The sequence below is a fragment of the Tursiops truncatus genome, chromosome 21, assembly GCF_011762595.2.
Source record: "Tursiops truncatus isolate mTurTru1 chromosome 21, mTurTru1.mat.Y, whole genome shotgun sequence".
Classification (NCBI taxonomy): domain Eukaryota; kingdom Metazoa; phylum Chordata; class Mammalia; order Artiodactyla; family Delphinidae; genus Tursiops; species Tursiops truncatus.
The window spans coordinates 32,879,841-32,902,759 of NC_047054.1; the positions used below are offsets into that span (position 1 = coordinate 32,879,841).

The 22,919-nt window shown below is 48.8% G+C and overlaps 1 protein-coding gene across 11 annotated transcripts in view; it reads right to left on the reverse strand.

The window, feature by feature from the left end:
- The window catches only part of SLC20A2 (solute carrier family 20 member 2), a 104,999-nt gene that overhangs the window by 32,590 nt on the left and 49,490 nt on the right, over positions 1-22,919 (reverse strand). For 7 of the 11 annotated variants that reach the window (XM_019921358.3, XM_019921363.3, XM_019921362.3 and 4 more), the window contains 4 exons: positions 16,045-16,595; positions 10,484-10,624; positions 9,160-9,245; positions 6,140-6,236 (listed from right to left, as the gene is read on the reverse strand). In XM_019921358.3, the coding sequence (XP_019776917.1) occupies positions 6,140-6,236; positions 9,160-9,245; positions 10,484-10,624; positions 16,045-16,333 (613 nt within the window). In that variant the 5' untranslated portion in view covers positions 16,334-16,595. Of the gene's footprint in view, positions 1-6,139; positions 6,237-9,159; positions 9,246-10,483; positions 10,625-16,044; positions 16,596-16,946; positions 17,153-22,919 lie in introns of all 11 variants that reach the window. The other 4 variants (XM_073798733.1, XM_073798734.1, XM_033848886.2 and 1 more) reach the window with 1 other exon arrangement.

Consider the following 22,919-nt stretch of genomic DNA (forward strand, 5'->3'; position numbering starts at 1 on the left):
CTGCGAGGATCTCAAATTGTTTTCCGGTAACAGCACTCCAGAGGGCACTGAGGCCCGACGCCGTCACCCCGTGGAAGGCGAAGTAGGACACGGCTTGAATTGCTCCGGTCCCCGCGGCCAAGAGCGGCTGCCAGGAGCCCACACTGGGTGCTCGCAAGCCCAGGCCTCACTCCAGCCCCTAAATGGCCTTTCATCTCAAGCCCTTTCATTTTCTGAACAGCAAAGATATGATGAATAGTGATTTAGCTCTAACCACAAGCATCCTTGCAACTCTCTCCCAAATCCCCCGAAGATCAGGATATCCAAGTGACATGAGGAAAAGCGGAGAACTTTTTAGAAACACAGTCTCCTGGAGTCATTATTACTTTGCTACATCTCTTGTTTTTCATATATAACAATCATTGTTAGAATCTAATAAAATAAATTAAGCTTCTGTAAAACCAGGAAGGCTTTTTAGCCCATATTAGTTCCCTTACACTACTCATCAGCCTCTCCTGCACCCTCTCTTCTCTCTCTCTCGGGTTTAATTTTAAAAATAATAATATGGTTATAAAAATATCATCCATAGATAATCATCAAGGACCTACTCTACAGCACAGGGAACTCTACTCAATACTCTGTAATAACATATATGGCAAAAGAATCTGAAAAAGAATAGAGATATATATGTATAACTGAATCACTTTGCTGTACACCTGAAACTAGCATAGCACTGTAAATCAACTATACTTCAATATAAAATAAAAATTAAAAATAAAAATATCAGCTGTATAAAACCGTATCACGTACAACTGTGGAAATTCCTCGTCGTCCATCCTTCTGGAACCCACTTCCCAGAGTAACACTGTTAACTATTTGGTGTGTATCTTTTCAGGCATTTTCTAGACATAAACATATGGTGCAGAGTGTTTGTGAGAATTTTTTTTTCTTTTCCTTAAATTTAATAGATGTAAATCACACTATATATATTCTTCTGTGCCTTCATTTCTCACATAACAATATATTATGGACATCGTTCCACAGTAACACGCACACACAGACACACATCTGCCTCATTTGTAGAATTACTTTTTACTAGTCCTCCCTTCCCTGATAAATGAAGTTTCTAGTTTTTGTTTTGTTTTAGATCAACACGCTCAAGCATTAGAGGAGCTCCCTATCTGAAAGGAATCCTGGGGTAACTTTAAGAAAATGAAGCACTGGGCTTCCCTGGTGGCACAGTGGGGGCTGCCCTGGTGGCGCAGTGGTTGAGAGTCTGCCTGCCGATGCAGGGGACACGGGTTCGTGCCCCGGTCTGGGAAGATCCCACATGCCTCGGAGCGGCTGGGCCCGTGAGCCATGGCCGCTGAGCCTGCGCGTCCGGAGCCTGTGCTCCGCAACGGGAGAGGCCACAACACAGAGGCCCGCGAACGGCAAAAAAAAAAAAAAAAAAGAAAGAAAGAAAATGAAGCATTGTTTTGAAATTCAAAAATGCTATTTCCTAATTTGTCCTATAGTTGGGATTTTTTTTTTATGCATATGGTACCAGCTTTCTCAAACCAGGGTTCATTTATAATAATTCTGAGAAGGAAGTGAGTTTAAATCACTCTGTTCTGAATCAAGCTCTCAGTGATACTGGAGAATCTTCTCAGCCCAGGCCTTCCCCACCCAGGGCCCTGGGCTGGGAATCACTGAAGCTCCAACGCCCAGCTTCTCTACAGCCCAGAACATTCTCTACAGCTAAGACGGAACACAGAGGTCCTCTGGGAACAAAGCTCCTTCTCCCAAGTCAGTGGGGACCTGAGGGGTGGCTGATGCTCTGGTTCCCTCGAGGGGGCTGGACCAGAAGAGCTGCCACTGGAGGAGGAGGAGATGGAGGAGAAGGGGGAGGGGAGGGAGGAGGAGGAGGAGGGGGAGGAGAAGAGGGAGGGAGGAGGAGGAGGAAGAGGAGATGTAGGAGGAGGGAGAGGGAGGAGGAGAGGGAGGGGGAGGAGAGGAGGAGATGGAGGAGAAGGGGGAGGGGATGGCAAAGAAGGGGGAGGGGAGGGAGGAGAAGGGGGAGGGGAGGGAGGGGGAGGAGATGGAGGGAGGGGGAGGAGATGGAGGGAGGGAGAAGGAGGAGGAGAGGGAGGGGGAGGAGAGAAGGAGATGGAGGAGAAGGGGGAGGGGATGGAGGAGAAGGGGGAGGGAGGGGGAGGAGATGGAAGGAGGGAGAAGGAGGAGGAGAGGGAGGGGGAGGAGAAGGGGGAGGGGAGGGAGGAGGAGGGGGAGGGGAGGGAGAAGGGGAGGGGAGGAGATGGAGGGAGGGAGAAGGAGGAGGAGAGGGAGGGGGAGGAGAAGGGGGAGGGGAGGGAGGAGGAGGGGGAGGGGAGGGAGAAGGGGAGGGGAGGAGATGGAGGGAGGGAGAAGGAGGAGGAGAGGGAGAGGGAAGAGAGGAGGAGATGGAGGAGAAGGGGAGGGGGAGGAGGAGATGGAGGAGAAGGGGGAGGGGAGGGAGGAGGAGGGGGAGGGGGAGATGGAAGAGATGGAGGAGAAGGGGAGGGGAGAGGGGGGAGGAGGAGGAAGAGGAGATGGAGGAGGAGGGGGAGACAGCCCCATCTCAGGTGCAGACCACTCTGGGGAAGCCAGAAACCAGGCCTGGTTAAGTCTGAGAATTCGTCTGCTAGTAAGGAGTGAGCAAAGGTTGCTAGCTAGAGCTTTTGAAGAGCACCCCTTACATGAGAACCGTGATAAGGCAGCAGTGTTTACGGTAAAAGGTTATGATAAAGGGGTGGTGAGGGCAGGGGTCCTCTAAATGCACATATATCCGATCACCCAGGGTCTCCCTGGTAAACGCAGGCTGCTGGTCTGCATTTCTGGTTCATCGGGTCTAGGGCTGAGCCTGAGAATCTGCATTTTTGGCAAGTGTCCATGTGACGCTGATGCCGCCGGTCTAGGGACCACACTTTGACTTAGAAAGCTTCGTTAGCGGATCTGCTCTGACGCCTCAAAGCCGTGTGCCATGAACCTCAGCGTTTGTTCTTTAAATGCTAAACAAAAAACAGGTCCTGTACAGCTGAAGACTTTCCTTAAAAATAAACTTCAGGCTTCTATCTAAGCCAACCCAAGTGAGTACTTTATTTTCCTCAAGTTATTTTTGCTGCTTGCAAATTATTTTTTAAAGGACAAAAATGCAAAGACAATTTTTTAAAGTGCAACTCAGTTTCTGAAGGATGACTTTTGAGAAAATTCATGTCAAACGCAAAGTAAAACAAATCAAGCTAGGCTCAAGATATAAACAACTTCAAAATAACTTAGAGAGGAGGAACAGAGGAAGTCAAACCAGAACCCTGTAACTCAACAGCCCACGGGTCCCCACTGAATTCACGTCCATCTAGAAAAAGGCTACTTATCAGAATCTCTGAAAGTTGAAACGGGGTAAGGTGAATGCTGCCACTCTTTTTTGTTAGCAAACTTTTCATTCTTTCCTTTTATCTCTGGGGCCTATGTGTTGAACAGAAGCATTCTAAGAAAGAAAAGGACTAGCAAGAATAAATTCCCACAGGCAGAAAGGCAGGCAAGTTCTAAAAGGGGCAGAGGACCGAGTCACTGGGGAAGTGATTCTTCCCAGCCCAACCGTATCCCCAACTATGACGCCACAGCTACAGATGACCATAGGATGGAATTAATGTCTAGTTTTAACCTTAGACGTTTAAATAAAAATAGGATTTAGACTCACCTATTGAACATCCCATAAACACTCCCCAGGAGCCAAGACATTAGCAAAGTCCTTTTCTGACTGAGTGTATTCTGATCATCATTAACAGTGACATTAGGTACCAGGCACTAGATACTGCGTGTCTTACCCCCGCCCCATCGTGTGTCAGAAGAATGTCATATAACTGGGGCTCGGGACCAGGCTGCCCACTTAACGTCTGCTTCTGCACCTGACTAGTTATATGACCTTGGGCACTCAGTCAGCATCACTGTGCCTGCTGCCCACCTGGCAGGGGGCGTTAGCAATATTACCAATTTCCCAGTGGAGTTCAGAGGACACAAAGGATTAATTCGTGTAAAACTCAGCTCAGTAAAAGCGTTTATTATTTATTTTTCACAACTTCTCTATGAAGTATTTATATTATCCTTAGTTGCCTCATCCATTTTCTAGTTTCATTTTCTCTAGAATTTTTTTTTTTTTTTTTTGGTACGCGGGCCTCTCACTGTTGTGGCCTCTCCCGTTGCGGAGCACAGGCTCCGGACGCGCAGGCTCAGCGGCCATGGCTCACGGGCCCAGCCGCTCCGCGGCATGTGGGATCTTCCCGGACGGGGGCACGAACCCGCGTCCCCTGCATCAGCAGGCGGACTCTCAACAACTGCGCCACCGGGGAAGCCCTTCTCTAGAATTTAGTCCCTTAGTAATCTGATTCTTCTAGCAAATTTGCAATAAAACTGCAGCAAAAGATGAGAAAAACAAGTGATGGAAAAAATAGGTAGGTATGGGAAAAGTCAAATTTTAATAAAAATCATACAGTTGTGGTTTTCTGACATTCAGACCGAGAACCAGGGAGCAAGAAGAATAGAGGCTAGGAAAAAAAAATGCAGAAACAGAACTAAATGGTTGTCATTTACACCAATTCCCACTTCCAGGACTCGCACCCCGGCCTTCATTTGTTTAATCTCTTAAATCACTAGCCCGGGAGGTGTCTGGCTATTGACGGCTGGTAGGCTTTTTGTTCCGTTACCCTGGGCTCTGAGAGCCTGCACAGAACTAAGAACAAGGGCTCAGGTGGACAAGACATCTCTCTGCTACGGCTGACTTCCCACCTGGCGCTCCGGGCCCCGCCCAGCACCACATGGAAGCTTCCTGAGATTCACAGACTTGGGGTGGGGTGAGCTTCAACTTCATGGGACGCAACTGCTTTCACTCTGCCTCTGTGTTTTTGTTATGGATCATGAAAACAGTCTGTGACAAACACACTTCATATTCCATGAATGATCAAGCCCAAAGGGCCGTCAGGCCGCTGTCATCTGAGGCCAGGGTTTCATCTCCCTCCAGCTCACCGTGACGTGCAGCCTTGTGCTTTTCAGATTACTTAGAGCCGCTGTGGTGCTTCACGCCCCCTCCCTTCACCCAGAGTCTGAAAGCCCAGCACACAAACATAGAATTAGGTATGGCTATATAATCCGAGAAAAACTGCCTTGAGAAAACCCGGTTGGAGAAATTAATAAGGATTTCTCCTGTTTGGGAAGAGGGCGCTTTCAACTGTAATACGACACACCATTTAGCAGAAACTTTATCTTTTGAACAGAGAGAGGGAGGTTTTAATCAGATATGGCCCGTAACTGAATCTTAATCCTTAAAGGACATTAACAAGAAGGAAAACGACACACACAAACATCTCTGCTCACTCTGGCCATCCCACAGCAATGGACGTGTTCAGGATCTAGCTGCAAGAGGCACATCTCACAGAGAGGAATGGGGGACCCTCTCCACCAAGATACGCATGGAAATGGTGAGTGAGAACAGTTAACCACCTCCTCCACACGGGAATGTTATGCAAATGACAGTACTGTACGTAAGTTCTTCTTTACCCACTGAAAACGTAAAAGAAAGGAACTTTGAACCCTGCTCCACCCCAAATCCTTGAAAAGAAAGAACAAAAGACATCAGAATGGGAAGAAAAGGAGCAATTCTGAAAAGAAAGTCATCACTGGTTCCAGTATCTGAAACGCAGAACCAGAACGGCAGGGCTCTAGTCCCTGGACTCACAGGTCTGAAGAGTTCCGGGGGGGTTAGATGTTTGTGCTGTGGACCACGTGACAGCCCCGCCCCGGACTGTCCCAAGGTGGTGGCCTACTGCTTAAGCGAGCTCCCCCCTGCCTCCAGGGGCCCCCCCAGCTCAGGGAGGCTCAGGCTGTCCGATCATGTTCTGCGACTCAGCACCAGGAATCTGAGGCACAAGGGGGATTTCAATTTTCTTTTTTTAACCTGAAGACTGTTGCCTGTGTACTTCACATCTCTCTTGAGTATTTATAACAAGTAAAGGCATCTCCTACTCTTTTCACTGCTCCGTAATGAGTAACGATTGTGAGTAGTGCTTCTGACTGTTGGCCAACAAATCCACCACCGCCGCTGGACTCTGACACCACCTGCTGGCCGTGACCTTCCGAGGGCTCTTACCTGGGGCTCCTGTGTACATGATGGAAAACACATTGATCGCGATGGTAGCGGCATAGAACACGGGAAGCGCCCGGAGGCCGTTGGGAACGGGGTCCTCCTGTGGGGTAAGGAGATAAGGGGGCAGGTCAGGACTCCAGGGGCATCTGCAGGCAGCACAGGCAAAATGACACAAGTCATTTTTCCGGGAAAGCCCTGTCCCTGCCGCGGGCTGTGTGCACCTCCAGACCCGGCGCTGACCTGGGCTGACCCTCCTCCTACACGAGTGCTGTGGCAAGGGGCCCATGATGGTGACCAGCAGACGCATTAATGCGCTGGGATCACATGAGGTGGTGACAGATGTGGGGACAGAGAAGGGCTGTTGGTGAGGCCAGCTTCTGGGACTAAAGCCCTGACCCGGAGCACTCACTATTCTAGCTACATTCACATTGGCCCAAAAATCCACTTTCAGCAAATATTTTGAGGCCTGACCCTCTGAGGATGCCCTGAGAAAGTCAAATGACTTCAACACCACAGCATTACTACTAGATTTTATGGTAGTCCGTGACACGATCCGGGTTTGCTGTGCTGAAATATATAAAGCAAGGAAATACAGGACCACGTGCTATGACTTTCAGAATCCTTTTACGAGGTGGAGCATTCCACCTTCAACTATTAAAAAGTGAAAAGAACTGTGGGTTCTTTGTCTAAGAAAACATTTTTTTACAACCTTAGGCTTCTGGTACAACACTTCCGAAATCTAATACTTCAGCGAGAACAGTACTGCACGTGTTTTAGGCAAAGTCACACCTGGGAGAATATTCGAAATTTAGAGTTTACAGAGGAAAAATATAGAGTTTGAGAGTTTAGATCTACAGAGGATTTTGAAGGAAAAATATGAACCGGGAACTCCTCGACGCAGAACTGGCACATGGTGTTGCTTAAATAATTTAAACACGGGCTAATTTCTGATGACCATGTAAGACACTCTTGTACATTGGTGTGAGTCTATGACCCACCCAGGATAAAAGGAAAATTAGGTCTAAGCTTGACGCGAGCTACAGAAGTCAGGATAAGCACAGACTATCTCACAGTTCCTAGTTGACAGTTCCTACTGTCAAATGCAAACGTGTGCAAATCAAGTACGTTTGCAGAACTGTAAACTCATCAAGAACCCGCCTGCCATGTCTCAAGCGGCCACCAGCACTTGTCAGGAGGTCTGAGGTGAATGGAAGTGAGATGTCAGGAAAGGGAGAGCTGGCGTGGAAGGTGATTCAGCCGCATGGGAGCCCCAGCCACAGTCACAGGAGGGCAGGTGAGGAACAGGTACAAAGGGATGGGCAGGAGCCTGGGACGAGGCACATCACCTCCCGATCTGCCGTGGACCTGGGACAGGAACCCAGGCTGAACTGAAAACGAAACGTTGAGATGCTCACATGCCTACTGCCTCCGCTTCCAAAATGCTGTTTTCTGGGGGATGACGGCTGCTACAGAAAGACTCCCAACCAGTAACTCCTGAAGGCGTAAAGTCTTCAGTTTGCGTGTTGTAACTGAATCACCTTATGTTTTCTCAAATAACCTATTCTTTTTTTTTTTTTTTGCGGTACGCAGGCCTCTCACTGTTGTGGCCTCTCCCGTTGCAGAGCACAGGCTCTGGATGCACAGGCTCAGTGGCCATGGCTCACGGGCCCAGCCACTCCACGGCATGTGGGATCCTCCCGGACCGGGGCACGAACCCGTGTCCCCCGCATAGGCAGGTGGACTCTCAACCACTGCACCACCAGGGAAGCCCCAAATAACCTATTCTTAAAATGCAAATGGCAGCTGTCTCATTGAGACCTGTCTCCGTTCCTCCTCCTGTCTCGATCCCTCCCTCCCTCCTTCCTTTCCTTCCTTCTCTGCACCCATCACCTGCCCCCCATCCAAGCAGCCATCCCTCTCTCTTAACAGATGTTCAACCGGTGTCTCTGAAGGGCCTAAGCAGCGCTGGGCGCCGTCTATGCATGCGAAGAGACAGTCATGGTTTCTACTCTCACAGATCTTACGGTCAAATAGCGAACAGGGGGCCAAGCAGGAGATAAATTGCTGCACAACGACGCGACTGCAATGATAAGAAGGCAGTGAGCGTGTGGGGATACAGAGGGACGTACCCAAGCGGAGGCTGGGGCAGGAGAACCTGGGAAGTGACTCCTGGCGGGGGGGCAGATGACGGGGGTGCAGGGGGGGCAAAAATGGGTGGCACCTTCCAAGATGTTACTGGGTCCTAGGACAGCTGGACCCCGGAGAAGGGCTGGTGAGTTTGTGACCGTCCAAGAGACTGAGCCCGCCTAGAAGAAGACCTGTGTCTTCAAGCAAGGAGACGGGTGAAGGCAGGCGTGTCCCGATGTGCTCGCGTGTGTGGAGCAGCCAAAGGCAAGCAGCAGGGCTTATGAAACGCAACAGCCCCTTGACGGGCAAATTGAAACGTAACCAAGGTTTTTTTTGTTTCTTGCCGAGAATACTGATCTCAGTAAGCTTCCATTTTCACCTCATTTTATTTTTGATAAAAATGTACCCACACACCCCCCGCCCCCGTAGGTGTTATTTCCTTCTTTTTATCCTATCCTCAAGGATAGGAAGAAAACCAGTGTCTGAAGCTTCCTTTCTCCATTAAAAAACAGAAAACACCTTACACTTGCGTAAAGAAATTCTCCAGCTGTTTTTAGTGCTAGTTAATTTCAAAATCATAACACTATCTTCCTCTATTCTGTTTACTGTTCACAAAATAATGATCTTTCCTTTTTTGAGGTGTGAGCACAGTGCCCAAGAATGCTGACCAATGAACTAAGTCGTACGGCAAGACACCTCATGTCCAGTGCTGGTTCTGGGGGAGCCCCTGGGCATGCTACCCACCTCTTCCTGCCTACTTTTGAATAACGTCTAATTCCAATTTCAGGGGGCTGTGCCTTAACAATTATTCCTCTGACCCCCTCACTGTTAATTTCTATTGAGTAGAACCAAAATTAGGTCTAAAACTTAATTTAAAAAATAATAGCCTCACTTACCTTTCTTAAGATGAACTTTCTGATCAGTACAAACAGCACGCCAGACATGAAACCAGACAACAGCGGAGATATAAACCAAGAAGCAACTGAATAATCAAAAGAAAATCTAATGAATGTTAAAATTCTACATAATTCAGGTCCTATTTATATAATACAGTGATAACCAACATATAGCACATACATTAGTCAACATTCCTGGAATTGTTCACCTTGACTCAGAACCCAACAAACCCACTGCCTTGGCAGACTGACCTCCACATAGGGGTCACCGTCCTCACAAACAGACATCAGGCCACGGCACACACACCACCTCCCAGCTCTGGCCTCTGACGACGGTTCCTTTGATTCCCACTGAGCCCCTTCTGCCTGCCCTTCGTGCAGCCCCATCCCTGGACCACCTTCCCTTTCCATTTCCAAGGCCAGCCTGGTACTGTCACCCCGTAGCCTCTGGCTGCACACTGGAAACATCTGCAGAGTTTTCAAAAACTAGTTACGTTCTGGGTCCACCCACAGACTGATTTAAAAGGTCTGGAATGGGGTCTGGGCGCTGATATCTTTAAATTGCTCTCCCAGGTAATTCGAAAGTACAGCCAGAATGAAGCACCACTGTTCTAGAAGCCTGGGACCTCGGGTGAGTTTCCTGGGGTGTCAGGTGAGTTTCCTGGGGTCAGCAGAGTTCCCTGGCAATCTGTGTCCTGCTCGCAGTTCGGGGATCCGCTTATCCTAGGCCTCCTAAGGCCACTATGATTCGTAGAAGGATGGAGATGGGCGAGAGAGAGTGTTTTTCACAATGGGCGTGTTGCTACTTAGGGGGCTGAAAGGACTTCCCCCTTACTGAAGAAGTCAGACCCAGGAAGCAGGTCGTCAAACCCCTCTTAACAGTCCCCACTGGGCAGCCCCCAACCCAGAAGCAGCACCAGGCAGACTGGGGGTCTCCTGGATGCAGTGGGGCAAGGAGCACTCGGCTCACTTCCACGCTTCCGCATCACCAGGAACTCTGACTCCTGGACCAGGGCCCAGTTTTTCTCTGCCTACACACTGATTTCAACCAGATAAATTTCTAAATGCCCTGTGAACAACAGATACTGATTTTCAAAGCTGGATGACAATGTAGCATTTGAAAAGAGCATCTGGAGTTAAAAACTGCATAACAGTCCACAATCTCTGCTAACAGAAATTTTAAGGGAAAACGTTCACAGACCTATCCATATAGGTCTTCTAAACGTTAACACTTAAAGAAAAAAGTATAACTGTGACTTTTAATAACACTTACTCTAGAAAATGTAAGCTTTCCTGCTTATAAGTGAAAGAAAATGGCAATTACCAATCTTGACCAGCTCCATCCACTGCACACCTTTTGTACCAATTGCGACGAGGGAGAATCCAATGGTGGCCCCAACAATGCAGTGAGTCCCCGAGATTGGGAGCCTCAGGAAGGATGCAATGAGCTGCCAGACGGCGGAGCCTGCAGGTTGAAGATAAAAAACAAAGACAGAAAATGTCAGATATACAGCGGGATGTCTCAAACAGCCATAGATGGAAGAAAGCCAAATTACATTCTCCTTCCCAATGCCTCCCTGGGGTTAATTGTCTCTGGATTGTTTCTTTACAAAGCCCTGAGAGAAACCACTCAAATAACTTTAGCCAAAGGAACATTCTTCAACACTGAAGGGATAATGCTGACTTATTCAAAGGAAAGTACTTGAAAGTATTTAAAGAAAAGCCCCGTGATGTCAGTTCCTAGTTGCCTTTGTCATGGTTAAGCAAGGGTGCGGGTGATGAGGTGAGTTCTGATGTGAAGTGTGGCCAGGACCAAGCAGGAGACTGAGGACTAACAAACATGGAGAAACAGGAAAGGCTGCGTATTGGAAAAGATTCTGCTGTAGTTACGCCGTTCAGTCACATCATGAGGAGGCTAGATACCGCCTACGTATATTAGTCGGTACAAGAGAGAGCATAAAATACAAACATCAAATCACAATGCTGTACACCTGAAGCCAATATAATGTCACGTCGAATATACCTCAGTAAAAACAAAGAGAGAGTGTGTGTAATCCCGCATTACTTTTCGCAGTTTTGCCTCTCCTGTGAGAAGTAACTATGATATTTAACCCCACGCTGGGCATCTACCCTCAGCCCCTGCCCAGGCGGCTGGGCCCCTCCAGGCCTTCTAATTCTCAGGAATTAAGAGGATCCCTGGGTTTGAGCTTTGTGTCCTTTTACCTCAATTTCGCCACCCTTTTCTAGGCTTCGTGTTCTTCCAGGCTACAGTTCACTTCAGATATTTTCATAAGCAGATCAAGTTTTGCAGGGAGTATTAAAAGCATTGGCTGGGGAGAGGTCACTTTCAGAAACAGCTGTTGAAAAGCTCACAAAGGGCTGCAGGGGACGAAGGGCCTGGCTGATAAGCAGGGCACGGCCTTAATCCCAAGTGTTAACTCTGGAAATCTGGCTGCTTGGTAGCAGCACTTTTAAACAGACCCCTGGCATTTTCTCCAAAAACATCTGCGTCACAGAGGCTCGTGAGAGGTCGTGCAGGTCCCCATTTGCGGAGCAAGGCTGACAGCTGCTCTGGGAGCGCCAGGCAGGCTGACCTTTGCGCCGCAGCGGGCCGTGACCCCGAACCTACCCCCTGAAACGTGTGCTGGGCGGAGGAGGGCCAGCCTTGGGCTGCCAAACCGGTGACAGGCTTGATGGCAGCAACCAGGCTCCCCCACGGGCAGTCCTGCAAGCCCGGGCATCTAAGCCCTGGGCTCCTCAGGGACTAGTTGTTTTAAAAATAAAGCCAGACTTTGGAGCGTGTTTCACACCACAGAACCAGAACTTAAAAAGCAAATATTCTTACAAAAAGTAAAACACCCTAGTGATGTTAAGAGAATGCGATAAACTCACCCACGTGAATTCAGACCATGAGGTTTTCAATCCTGAAAGCCACTCTCCTCTCTCTGGCTGACTTTATAACAGGAGGGTTTGTAAGGAAAGGTAGGGGGATGGGGCTGCCTGAGAGAGGGAGGAATGGGGGGTGGGCACTGGGGAGCAGGGGAGGACGGGGCCTTGCAAGGCGAGAGTGGGCCAGAGGCCCTCCTTGACCTTGGGAATTCCTGGAGGTGAATGCGATTACATTAACGTGAAGGAAAACAGTGGGAAAAAGAGAGAGTTTAACCTAAGATAATGATGTCCTGCAGTGAAGGAGGGGATTAAGCACAGGATGAGGCTGCCAGACAAAACCTGGGGAAAGTGGAGGTTAAGATGGGTGTCTGAGGCCACAGGCCCCTGGAGGATGAAAGAACGGCAGAGAAGGTACAGGTTACGCGGAGGCAAAGAAGACTCAGCACTTCCTAGGGTGGTTCCAGGAGATGGCTCGGTCGTGCGGTCGTGGGTATTTCCACGAAAAGATGGCGCATTCTGAATTCTCAGTGGATTTTGGGAACCATTGGCGGTTTCATACTAAGTGGATCGACTGTTGCTTTAGGGCTGAGCTAGAGTCCCCAGAGGTGCCTTGTTCAGGAAGCGTGGGTGGCATGAACAATTTCTTCTACCCAATCAGCTTAACACTACCGCAACTTTACCAGCAAGCACAGAGACTCATGGGCTTGGGGTGAAGATTATAAAGAAAAAAGAGAAAAAAGATAAAGAGATGGGGAGAAAAGGGACAAAGAAAGGGATGTTGCCTTTAAAAGAGGAAGATTGGGAGAACTCAGGCATCTGAACAGAATCATCTCGGTTTGGGCCAATCATGATTATACCACCATCCTAAACTCCCCCAGTTCCCATGTACAAGGAACCCAATTTTAAAAGTCTAGGTAACTCTCACCAATTCCCAACAAAATAGGCTTTGAGATTCTTCTAGCCACACACCAAAAAAAAAAAAAAAAAAAAAAAGACACCAAAGCAAACCAAATCAAGTTATTCAAGCAAAAATCCCCAAATGCTTTGGTTGACCTAAATTCTAGTGGAGGTAAGTATCCTTCATTCTTTGAGTGTAGAGACCAAGGCCAGGGGTGGGAAAACCCAAAAACTGGACAACTTATGCTGTCTACATGGCAAGTTAGTGGTGACGTGGAGCTCAGCCCACAGGCCTTCCGTCCACCCAGGGCCCTGGGGCAGCCTCACAAACAAACCTCCTCAGTAAGCACCACCACTCCCCAAAGGGCTCATCCAACTCAAGGAGGAACCTCTGTTAAGATTGAACTTCATCACTGTATAGCACAGGGAACTCTACTCAATCCTCTGTAATGACCTATATGGGAAAAGAATCTACAAAAAGAGCCGATATATGTATATGTATAACCGACTCACTGTACACCTGAAGCTAACACAACATTGTAAATCAACTACACTCCAATTATAAAATTAAAAAAAAAAAAAGATGGAACTTCATCAGTGTTTTTCTTCATTTCTCCTCTACTTTCAATATATCTTGTCCGCATCATACCGACTGGCAAAATCTTAATTTCCTCTTGATATGATTATGTCTTAGATATTGATCATGACTATTGAGGGTGAATTTGACAAACAACTGTCAAACTGTCAGGGAAACGTCAATTATACCGGACTGTGATGAGAAGTACATGTTCAGTGAAGGTGAAAATTCAATCATTACAGTACCCGGAGATGGAAACAACCTAAGTGCCCATCATCGGATGAATGGATAAAGAAGATGTGGCACATATATACAATGGAATATTACTCAGCCATAAAAAGAAACGAAATTGAGCTATTTGTAATGAGGTGGATAGACCTAGAGTCTGTCATACAGAGTGAAGTAAGTCAGAAAGAAAAAGACAAATACCGTATGCTAACACATATATATGGAATTTAAGAAAAAAAAATGTCATGAAGAACCTAGGGGTAAGGCAGGAATAAAGACGCAGACCTCCTAGAGAACGGACTTGAGGTTATGGGGAGGGGGAAGGGTGAGCAGTGACGGGGCGAGAGAGAGTCATGGACATATACACACTAACAAACGTAGTAAGATAGATAGCTAGTGGGAAGCAGCCGCATGGCACAGGGATATTGGCTCGGTGCTTTGTGACAGCCTGGAGGGGTGGGATAGGGAGGGTGGGAGGGAGGGAGACGCAAGAGGGAAGAGATATGGGAACATATGTATATGTATAACTGATTCACTTTGTTATAAAGCAGAAACTAACACACCATTGTAAAGCAATTATACCCCAATAAAGATGTTAAAAAAAAATCATTACAGTAGCTGTTGTAGTAAATGATTTTTAATTCTTAAAAATAATGATGAATTAAAGTCATCATGAGCCTTACATCTTTCACACAACATGTGCAGCTGACAAAGAGGAACTCCTCAGCACGTATGACCAGCTTACTGTGCTTTAGTAGTATTTAATTCCTTACTGAGGACGTCCATCTTCCAACCAAAGGCCTCAACTACTCTACTTCTCAAACTAACCCGCTGTAAAGAAAAGATGATGGGCCACCTTAAACCTGGCAAATGACCTGCACATTCTGGGGGCTTAAGAAGTGCTGGCGGTGGTAAACCCCTGGGGATCCGTGGGATGTAGCCGTGTTCTTGGTCCACCGGCATCCGGCCTCCCGGTGCAGGGCTCTCCCCACAAAAGCACATGCCCTGTTGAAAGCAGAAGGTGGCAGGACTCCCCTCTCCCACCTCTCCCCCACTACCCGTGTAGACACGCCATCTGCTGTGCATCACCTCGACCTAGAGGCAAGCAGAGGAGGAGCTTGTCGGCTGCACCTAAGGCCCTGCTGCCCGAATCTTCCAGCTCAGTGAGGGCAGTGCCCACGGTGCTGCCAGTGTGGAGTCGCCTCAGGCAGGGGAGGAACCACATGCCCGACACCACCAATAAAAGGTCCTACTGCAAACAGGTGACATACAAGTGATCTTCCGGTGGAAAACGAAACAAGCATACTAGGGCTTCCCTGGTGGCGCAGTGGGGGCTTCCCTGGTGGCGCAGTGGTTGAGAGTCCGCCTGCCGATGCAGGGGACACGGGTTCGTGCCCCGGTCCGGGAAGATCCCACATGCCGCAGAGCGGGGCTGGGCCCGTGAGCCATGGCCGCTGAGCCTGCGCGTCCGGAGCCTGTGCTCCACAACAGTGAGAGGCCCGTGTACCACAAAAACAAACAAACAAACAAAAAACAAACAAAAAAAACAAGCATACTAGATGGAGCTCCCAGGGGTGGAATCAGAAAATCCAAACAAACACTAACAAAAGGAAGACAAATGACAGAGAAGACCAGAATTTCTTGAAAACACAGTCACTTAAGAGTCAATTGGTAACTGCTTTAAAACTTCAACGGAGAATACAGAAGTTAAGCTAATAAACACTGTTTTGGAGCAACCAAGTTTTCAAAACATTACTTCCTAACTGATGGAAAATCTATGAAAAAATAGAAATGAACCTTCAAGGTTTATAAATAAACCTAAGTAAACCTCTCAAACACATTCACTTAGACGTGTTCTTTCTGTAATAACTTTCAAACAGCTTTAAAATGACAAAGAGCTATGCTACAAATATCTTTTTCTGGACTTTATGAAAAGCACTGACTTAACCAAAATCTATTTGGACAAGCAAGTCTGCCATACATTCAAGGAAAGAAATGGTTGCTTGATATTTGAACACTGACCAAAATGATAACTGAATTAAAACACAGAGAGCACAAATAAGGTATAGTAAATGAGAAATCTGAAAAAGTATACATACATATATATATGGCCGAATCACTTTGCTGTACACCTGAAACTAACACAACATTGTAAATCAACTGGACTTCAATAAAAAAAAAAAAAAAGAACCATCAAACCAGTTTTTGAAAAGTTAAAACAAAAATCTCATTTATGTATATGAGAAATGGGTCAGTGGACACATTCCCACAGGTGGAAAGACGAGGCTACTTACCGACCATGGCACTGACCTCCCCGGCCATGAGCGTCTCCACAGTGTGGTTGTACAGGTTCACGTCAATGATGCCTTTCCGGATGGTCTCTCCGACTTTGGCCCCCAGTAACACCGAACCGGTGGTTTCAAAGATTGAAGCCAGGATGCAGGCCTGCCTCAGGGTCACCACGCCCGAGCCCACGGCGGTACCAAACGAATTGGCAACATCATTGGCACCCACGGAAAATGCCAAGATAAAAGCTATGAAAAAACCCAAGATGACCATCCACAGATACTCATCTGCGGCCATTTTGGAAAGGGGGTTCCGGGTACTTTTCTTTTGCAGAAGTATTTGAAAGGTGCCGAGCTTGAGGTTCAAACGTCGTCAGGCCGAGAGTTCTCGTAAACAATGAGTCTGCGCTGGAAAGTGCCAGATGATGCTGGAGCTGCACAAACTGCTAGCTGCTGGCTTTCAAACTACTGTCAGGACAGTTCATTGGGTTGTGTTCAGTCAGCGGTAAAACACATTCCATATTTTCCTTCCCAGTCTGGGGAAGCTGTGAGATCTCCCCCTGTAACAGGAAGGAGACAAAAGAGATCAATTACCCTGAGGAACCGGTGACAACAGTTTGTTCTTTCAGAAAGAAATGTTTGGAAACTGCTGATAGGATCTCACGCTGGCATGTGGCAGATCTGACCGTAAAGCAACGCAAGGAAGATGATAATCAGGCTACCTGCCCAGCCCACCCCCGGAAAAGCTGATTCTAGAGCGTCCCAGGGTGAAGCTGCTTTATGATCACAGGTAGGAAGTCTTAAGAGGACACATTTTTATGCAATTTGAAAAATATATGCGGTCTTTATTTTAGAAAGAAAAAACTGCCTTGGATGAGCAAAAGATAAGGAAACGAGAAATTCAGAGTTACCGCGTTCCTCAAATACGTGGACCGCGCCTGGAACAGGATGACCCGATGTGGCTGTGACCCCGTGGGGTGTGGCAACTGTCTACCTGACCACTTGCACACCCTGAGCTTGGCAGACCCGGGTCAGACACGAAGTGACTCCTTCAAAAGGTGACAGGGTGGGAACTGAAGGGGCTCCCGGGGGCCAGGGAAGCTGGAGCGAAGCGACCCTGTCAGAGCAAGAAGCAGATCAGGTCACTACGCCCTGTTTCCCACCTCGCTCGGGGAACAGTCAGAGGCCTGACCATGGCCTGGGAGGCCCTCCCAGATCTCCGTGGGGCTCCCCCAGCAGATCTCCTCGGGCTCCCCACCAGATCTCCTCGGGGCTCCCCAACCAGATCTCCTCAGGCTCCCCCACCAGATCTCCTCGGGCTCCCCGCCTGACCTCCTCGGGCTGCCCCCCCAACCCCGCCCGGGCTCACTGACCTCAGCCCCTGCCCACCCCCTCCCCTCACTGGCTCGCTCACCTCAGGCCCTTTGTACCTCCTGGTCCCTCTGCCAGAAACAGCCTGTCTGATGGCTGCACAGCTCATCACCTGCTCCAAGTCCCTCTCTGCCCAGATGTCACCAGAGCAGCCCTCCCTGAGCCTGTCGAAGAGCACCCCCCATGCCATTGTCCCTCCCTCTCACCTGACCTTTCGTCTTTTCTACTGACCACCTCATTCATTCATTCACTCACTCACTCCTGTCCGGCCCCTCACGGGACGCAAGGACTTTGCTGTGTCTCCAGCACACAGACTAGCGCCTGGCACGGGGTAAGCCCGAATCAAGTTGTTGAATAAGTGAAGAAAGAAGCTATTAAACAAATGAAATAACTCTTGCATAGGCTTCCTCCTGGGATGAAGATGTGACATCACAGAATTAATACATATGTGAAGTAAAAAGGTCACTAAAAGCCTCAGAACGGTGGTGTTCTATTATTATATGGTCAAAGTACCACATCTGTGTAGTTCCTTTGAGCGGTTCTAGGCATCGGGAATGGTGCCCATAAATGCTAACTGAACTGAATGAAACAGGCTCATACACCACGTCATACACAACATAATGATCAATCAACATCAAGGTTATTTAGAGGGAAAAGAGCAGGACATAAAATTTATGTACCTGTGATTGTGGCAACGTTAAAAGGCATATGAAAGACCAAAAGGTAATCACTAAAATTGTAACAGTGGTTGAGTTTAAGAAGCAGTGTCAGAGATCATTTTTTCCTTTCCTCCAAAAACTGTATACCATGGTGATGTGCTTTTCAAATTAAAAGAATACATAAAAAACAAATCAATAAACGTATATTGAGAACCATCTTTTTAAAAAATATAATTCACTAAAATGTGGTGAGTACACGTGCTGGGAGGGCAGTGTAGGCAATGCTACAAGGCACACGATGAAATAAAAAATGTGCCCTGACCACCTTCTCATTTTCTAAGCTTCGTGGTCCACGCAATTCTGGAGATTCTGGGCCCGACGGAGACGCGGGAAAAGACCACTCTAAAGGCAAGAGACAACGTTCTATAAATGAAAATACAAAATTAAACCATTCTGGACCAATATCATCTATCTTAAAATATAAGAGAATTCTAGATGAAAGTTCATCTGTCAGGTTAGGTGGCGCAGAGGGCCAACAAGGACAATGCCCAACAGATATTTACTGCAGGCCCCCGCCTGCCCATCACGAGGAAGATGCTGAGTGATGATGGACGGGGTCCTGCACGTGCGGCGCTCCCCTCCAGGGAGGGAAACAGATGCTCATGGACAAACACACGTCAGACCATCAGCTGCAGCCGATGCTGCGGAAGCAGGAGGCTCTCGCTGCACGTGTGGCATCACGAGCACATGATGGGGGCACGGCCTGGTCTGCGCGGGCAGGAGAGGGTCCCCTGCCATCTAAGGACGGGGGGTCAACCTGCGACTGGGGGAGGCATTCCAGGCGGTTCCCAGCTGGGAAGGAGCGGGACGAGGGGAGGGGACCGGTGGCAGCCGGGGTGAGGGGCCCACGGTGGAAGCTGAGCTGGACCATATTAAAGACTGTGGTCACCGACTAACAACAGGGGGCGCTGAAAGGGTGCTGTCATGCTCAGACCCTCCTTCTGGGAGGCCCCCTGGCCACAGTGGGAAGAGAGAACAGGATGGAGGCCGGGGTGGATGTGGGGAGACTGCCTACGAGGCCGCTGCTCGGCACAGATGGGGTGTCCTGGGCCCAGGGCAGGGGTGGTGACAGGGGAAGAGAAGTGATGCAAAGAAGCCAACCATGGCGTTGGCTTGTCAACAGCGGTGGAGAGAGGAGAGCTGGCGCCTACCTGTGGAGCTGGGCTGAAAAGTCACTGAGCAGGGTGTGTTTTCCCTTCTGCACTGTACTTGGTTTTGTTTGTCAGTGGCAGGATGGTGTCTGAGCACAGCTCGTGGCTGGACACGGCACACACGGGGTGAAGGCAGCTCAGCAGCGATGCCCTCAGCCCAGCTTTGCTTGGAGTGAGGCTTCTCATTGTCTTTATGGTCCCCCTGGCACCATTTCAGAGCAGGGATTCCCTCTCCTACTTAGATGACCTTAGATAACTTATCTCCACAACTGTGTCTATGTTTTCTCCTTCACACTCAAACCCTCAGCCAACCGGCTGAAGTGCAAAAGCAGCTGGTTGAGGAGAAAGGCTTTTGCCCCTTTTCTGAGCCCAGATGATTTCTATCTTGCATGATATTTACCCGGCCAGTTTCTTATTGCAAGTACCAACACCCTGACTTTCTCCATTGATTTTTATCAAATGTGAGCAAAATACAGAGCTTAAATAACCACACAATCTGCTCTATGGAAAAAGACAGCAACGCTGCTGAGACCGAGCCCTCGGCGGGCCAGAGGACCACCGTGCAGGAGGCCACGGTGGAAGCTTGCCAAGAACACGGCCCAAATTCAGAGCGGCTGAGGCCCGACCAGGACGCCGTCGGGGAGCGCTGGTGTCTGAAAGTAGGATTTTGAAGGGAGGCGATCACATCAGTGGGGAAATCTGACTTATTCAATAAATGATGCTGGGACAACGTGCTAGCTGCTAACTATCTGGAAGGAAGAAAAAAGTGAGACCCCTACCTCACACCAAGTTAAAGATGGAAAGAATCAACACATGTGAGTTCACGGGGATCCTGCAGCTGGAGACAGAGGAGTCTGAGGTGTGGAAGCATCACTTGGAAATGCCTCTTCTTGTCCTCAGCAATGGTTCTCAACAAGGGGCACTGCTGTTTGGAACCTCCAGCAAATGCCTTGTTCCTTCTAACTCTCCTAGGAGGGCTTTTCTGAAAAAGGTCAGGACGAGGTGGGGGGAGGTTGGAACAAGCTTCCTCTTTCCCTCTCCTTCCCCGAGTGTGAAAGCCCCTACGTGGTCGGCATTCACAGGACTGAACGTTACGAGACAGTCGTCAATTTTCAGATGCCGTCAACCTCCTGCACTGGAAGAACAGAGCCCTTCAACGGTTTGACTTATTGCAGGAGGTACTGAGGGTCTCATAAGCTGTGTCCGAAACGCGTCCTGCTCACAAGATCCTGTCTTTCCTCAGAGGCTTCTGAACAAGCTGCTCGGCTCGGCTCTGCTGCCCTCGTGTCTAGGCCTTCAGCTCTGAATGAGCCCTCCTCAGGGATCCTGAGCTGGGGCTTATAGATTCTCTACTTCCACGAGCATCTGCCTCAACTCTCCCTAACACCCTCTTCTCCACCCTAGAAACAGGAATGTTAAAGGAAGGGTGAAAACAAACGTTCTCAGGATATTTCTAGTCACGTTTGTATGCTGTTTAAAAACAGCAATGTTGCTGAGTTGTAGCACTTAATAGACATTTGTGCACAGAGGAGCTTGGGTGGGAGGGTCCTGCTCTGAAACGCTGCCAAAGGCGACACCCGAGGAGGCCCCTGACCCTTCCAGCAAAGGTGCTGCTCCAGCCCCCCTCGACCCTGCACACCCCTCCCCCCAGCCTGGGGTCTAACCATCTCCCCAGTCCGGCTACCAGCCCCAGACAACCAGGTCGGTGGCAGACTGTGGCCTGTTCAGGAGCTCAGATCCACGCAGAAAAGAATCCCAAAGATGACTTTTGGCTTCTTCCCCAAGCACACACCTATTTTCATCAATTCATGTGCCAATTTCAAACTCAGCTTTTTAAAGAACACCTCTCATCCTGAAGGATGCTTGCCGAGCTGCCCTTACATTTCACCCAATAACTTCGCAGTTCTTCTCCTGTCCCTATGATGCAGAAGGAATTCAATACATCTATAAAATGTCTTCTTTCCTGGGTCTGCTAGGAAACAGTGTAAGTAGGGCAAGGTCCTACTTGATGAGGCTTAATCTCATTTACTGACATGAGCTGAGTAATAATTGATAGCTGCTTACATCCTCCAGCTTGATACACGCTAAAGCAGATACGAGGAGGGCATCCACTGTGCTGCTTCTGGGCTGCGCGGCTCTTTTCCCTGCCACTCACGGGCCACAGCCAGGCCAGGCCCTCCCTTTGACAGATGACGGGAAAGAGCCAGGTCCCCCATGCAGAGAACCTGGGGCTCTGAAGTTATTTTCCAACACCTCCCCTGAGGCCCAAGTGCTTCACACACACCCTCTGAAAATGTACCACCTGCTCTCCCGGAAACCGGGGCTGGAACTTGAATTCTGACACTTAAGTTGAAATATCTCTTCAGGGGCACGATGTAAAGTCCAGTAACCCTCTGCTACATGTGGGTGAGCCTGACTAGTAAGACAAAGAACTACTAGCTTTTCCTGGTAATATTTAAATAAAACGGAAGATTCACTTTTGGAATCTTATGACTTGCGGAGAACAGTACAGCAGAAACATTTTTCTTTCACCATTCAGGATGTAGATCTTGTCATAAGGAGTTTCTATTAACAACATCATTCTTTTTTTTTTTTTTTTTAACATCTTCATTGGGGTACAACTGCTCCACAATGGTGTGTTAGCTTCTGCCTACAGCATCATTCTTGAATAGCTCACAGAAACATCGACTGCAAACGCTTAAATGTTAAAAAGACAGTTTAAAAAGTAATAGTATATTTAGGGTAGAAAATGTTGAGTTTCATATTTTCACACGAATGATAAAAAATGGAAACATTACTAGAATGGGTCTGAAACTGGCCTCTGCCCCCTTTAAACAGCATATTCACAGATAAGCGGAGCGGCCCTGGGAGCAGAGGTGCCTGGAGAAAGGCAGGTGGATGCTGTTCTGATGACGGCAGAGGCAGGGGGACGGGCAGAGGGGACGAAGAGGGGAGAAGAGGGAGAAAATGACGTCAGAAGGCAAGGTGACAACGCAGCCAGAGGTCAGGCACCACCTGGAACAGGGGTTTGGAGGCAGAGGATGCAGATAACAGAGGCAGGAGAAGCAGGTGTCCTCGCTGGGGACTGAGCACGGACACAGAGCCTGGAAACAATGACGTACGACGTGCAAAGTGAACGACGCGGGACTTCCCTGGTGGCGCAGTGGCTAAGCCTCCGCGCTCCCAATGCAGGGGGCCCGGGTTCCATCCCTGGTCGGGGAACTGGATCCTGCAGGCATGCCGCAACTAAGAAGCCCGCCTGCTGCAGCTAAGACCCAGTGCAACCAAATAAATTAAAAAAAAAAAAAAAGGGAACGACGCAAACTGGAACAGAAGTGGCCTGGACGTCAGCCAACAGATGCGGCCCCTGCCCAGCCCTGTGTGTCCTTCGCCTCCTCCTTTTCTCTCTGCTGTTAGAAAAGAGCATATGTTTCTCCTGCCCGGAGAAGGGGAAAGAGCACAGGGCCAGTCAGGGCCCCGGGTCCATGCCACTCCAGCCTCCTCCTGGCTCCACAGCCCTGGGCAAGTCATATCAACGCATCATCTGAAAAGTGGGAAGAACGGCACCCAGCATGGTGGTGGGTGAAGGCCCCCAGCTCAGTGCCAGGGATCCACACGTGGCGACCTGCCGTTACTGGCAGAT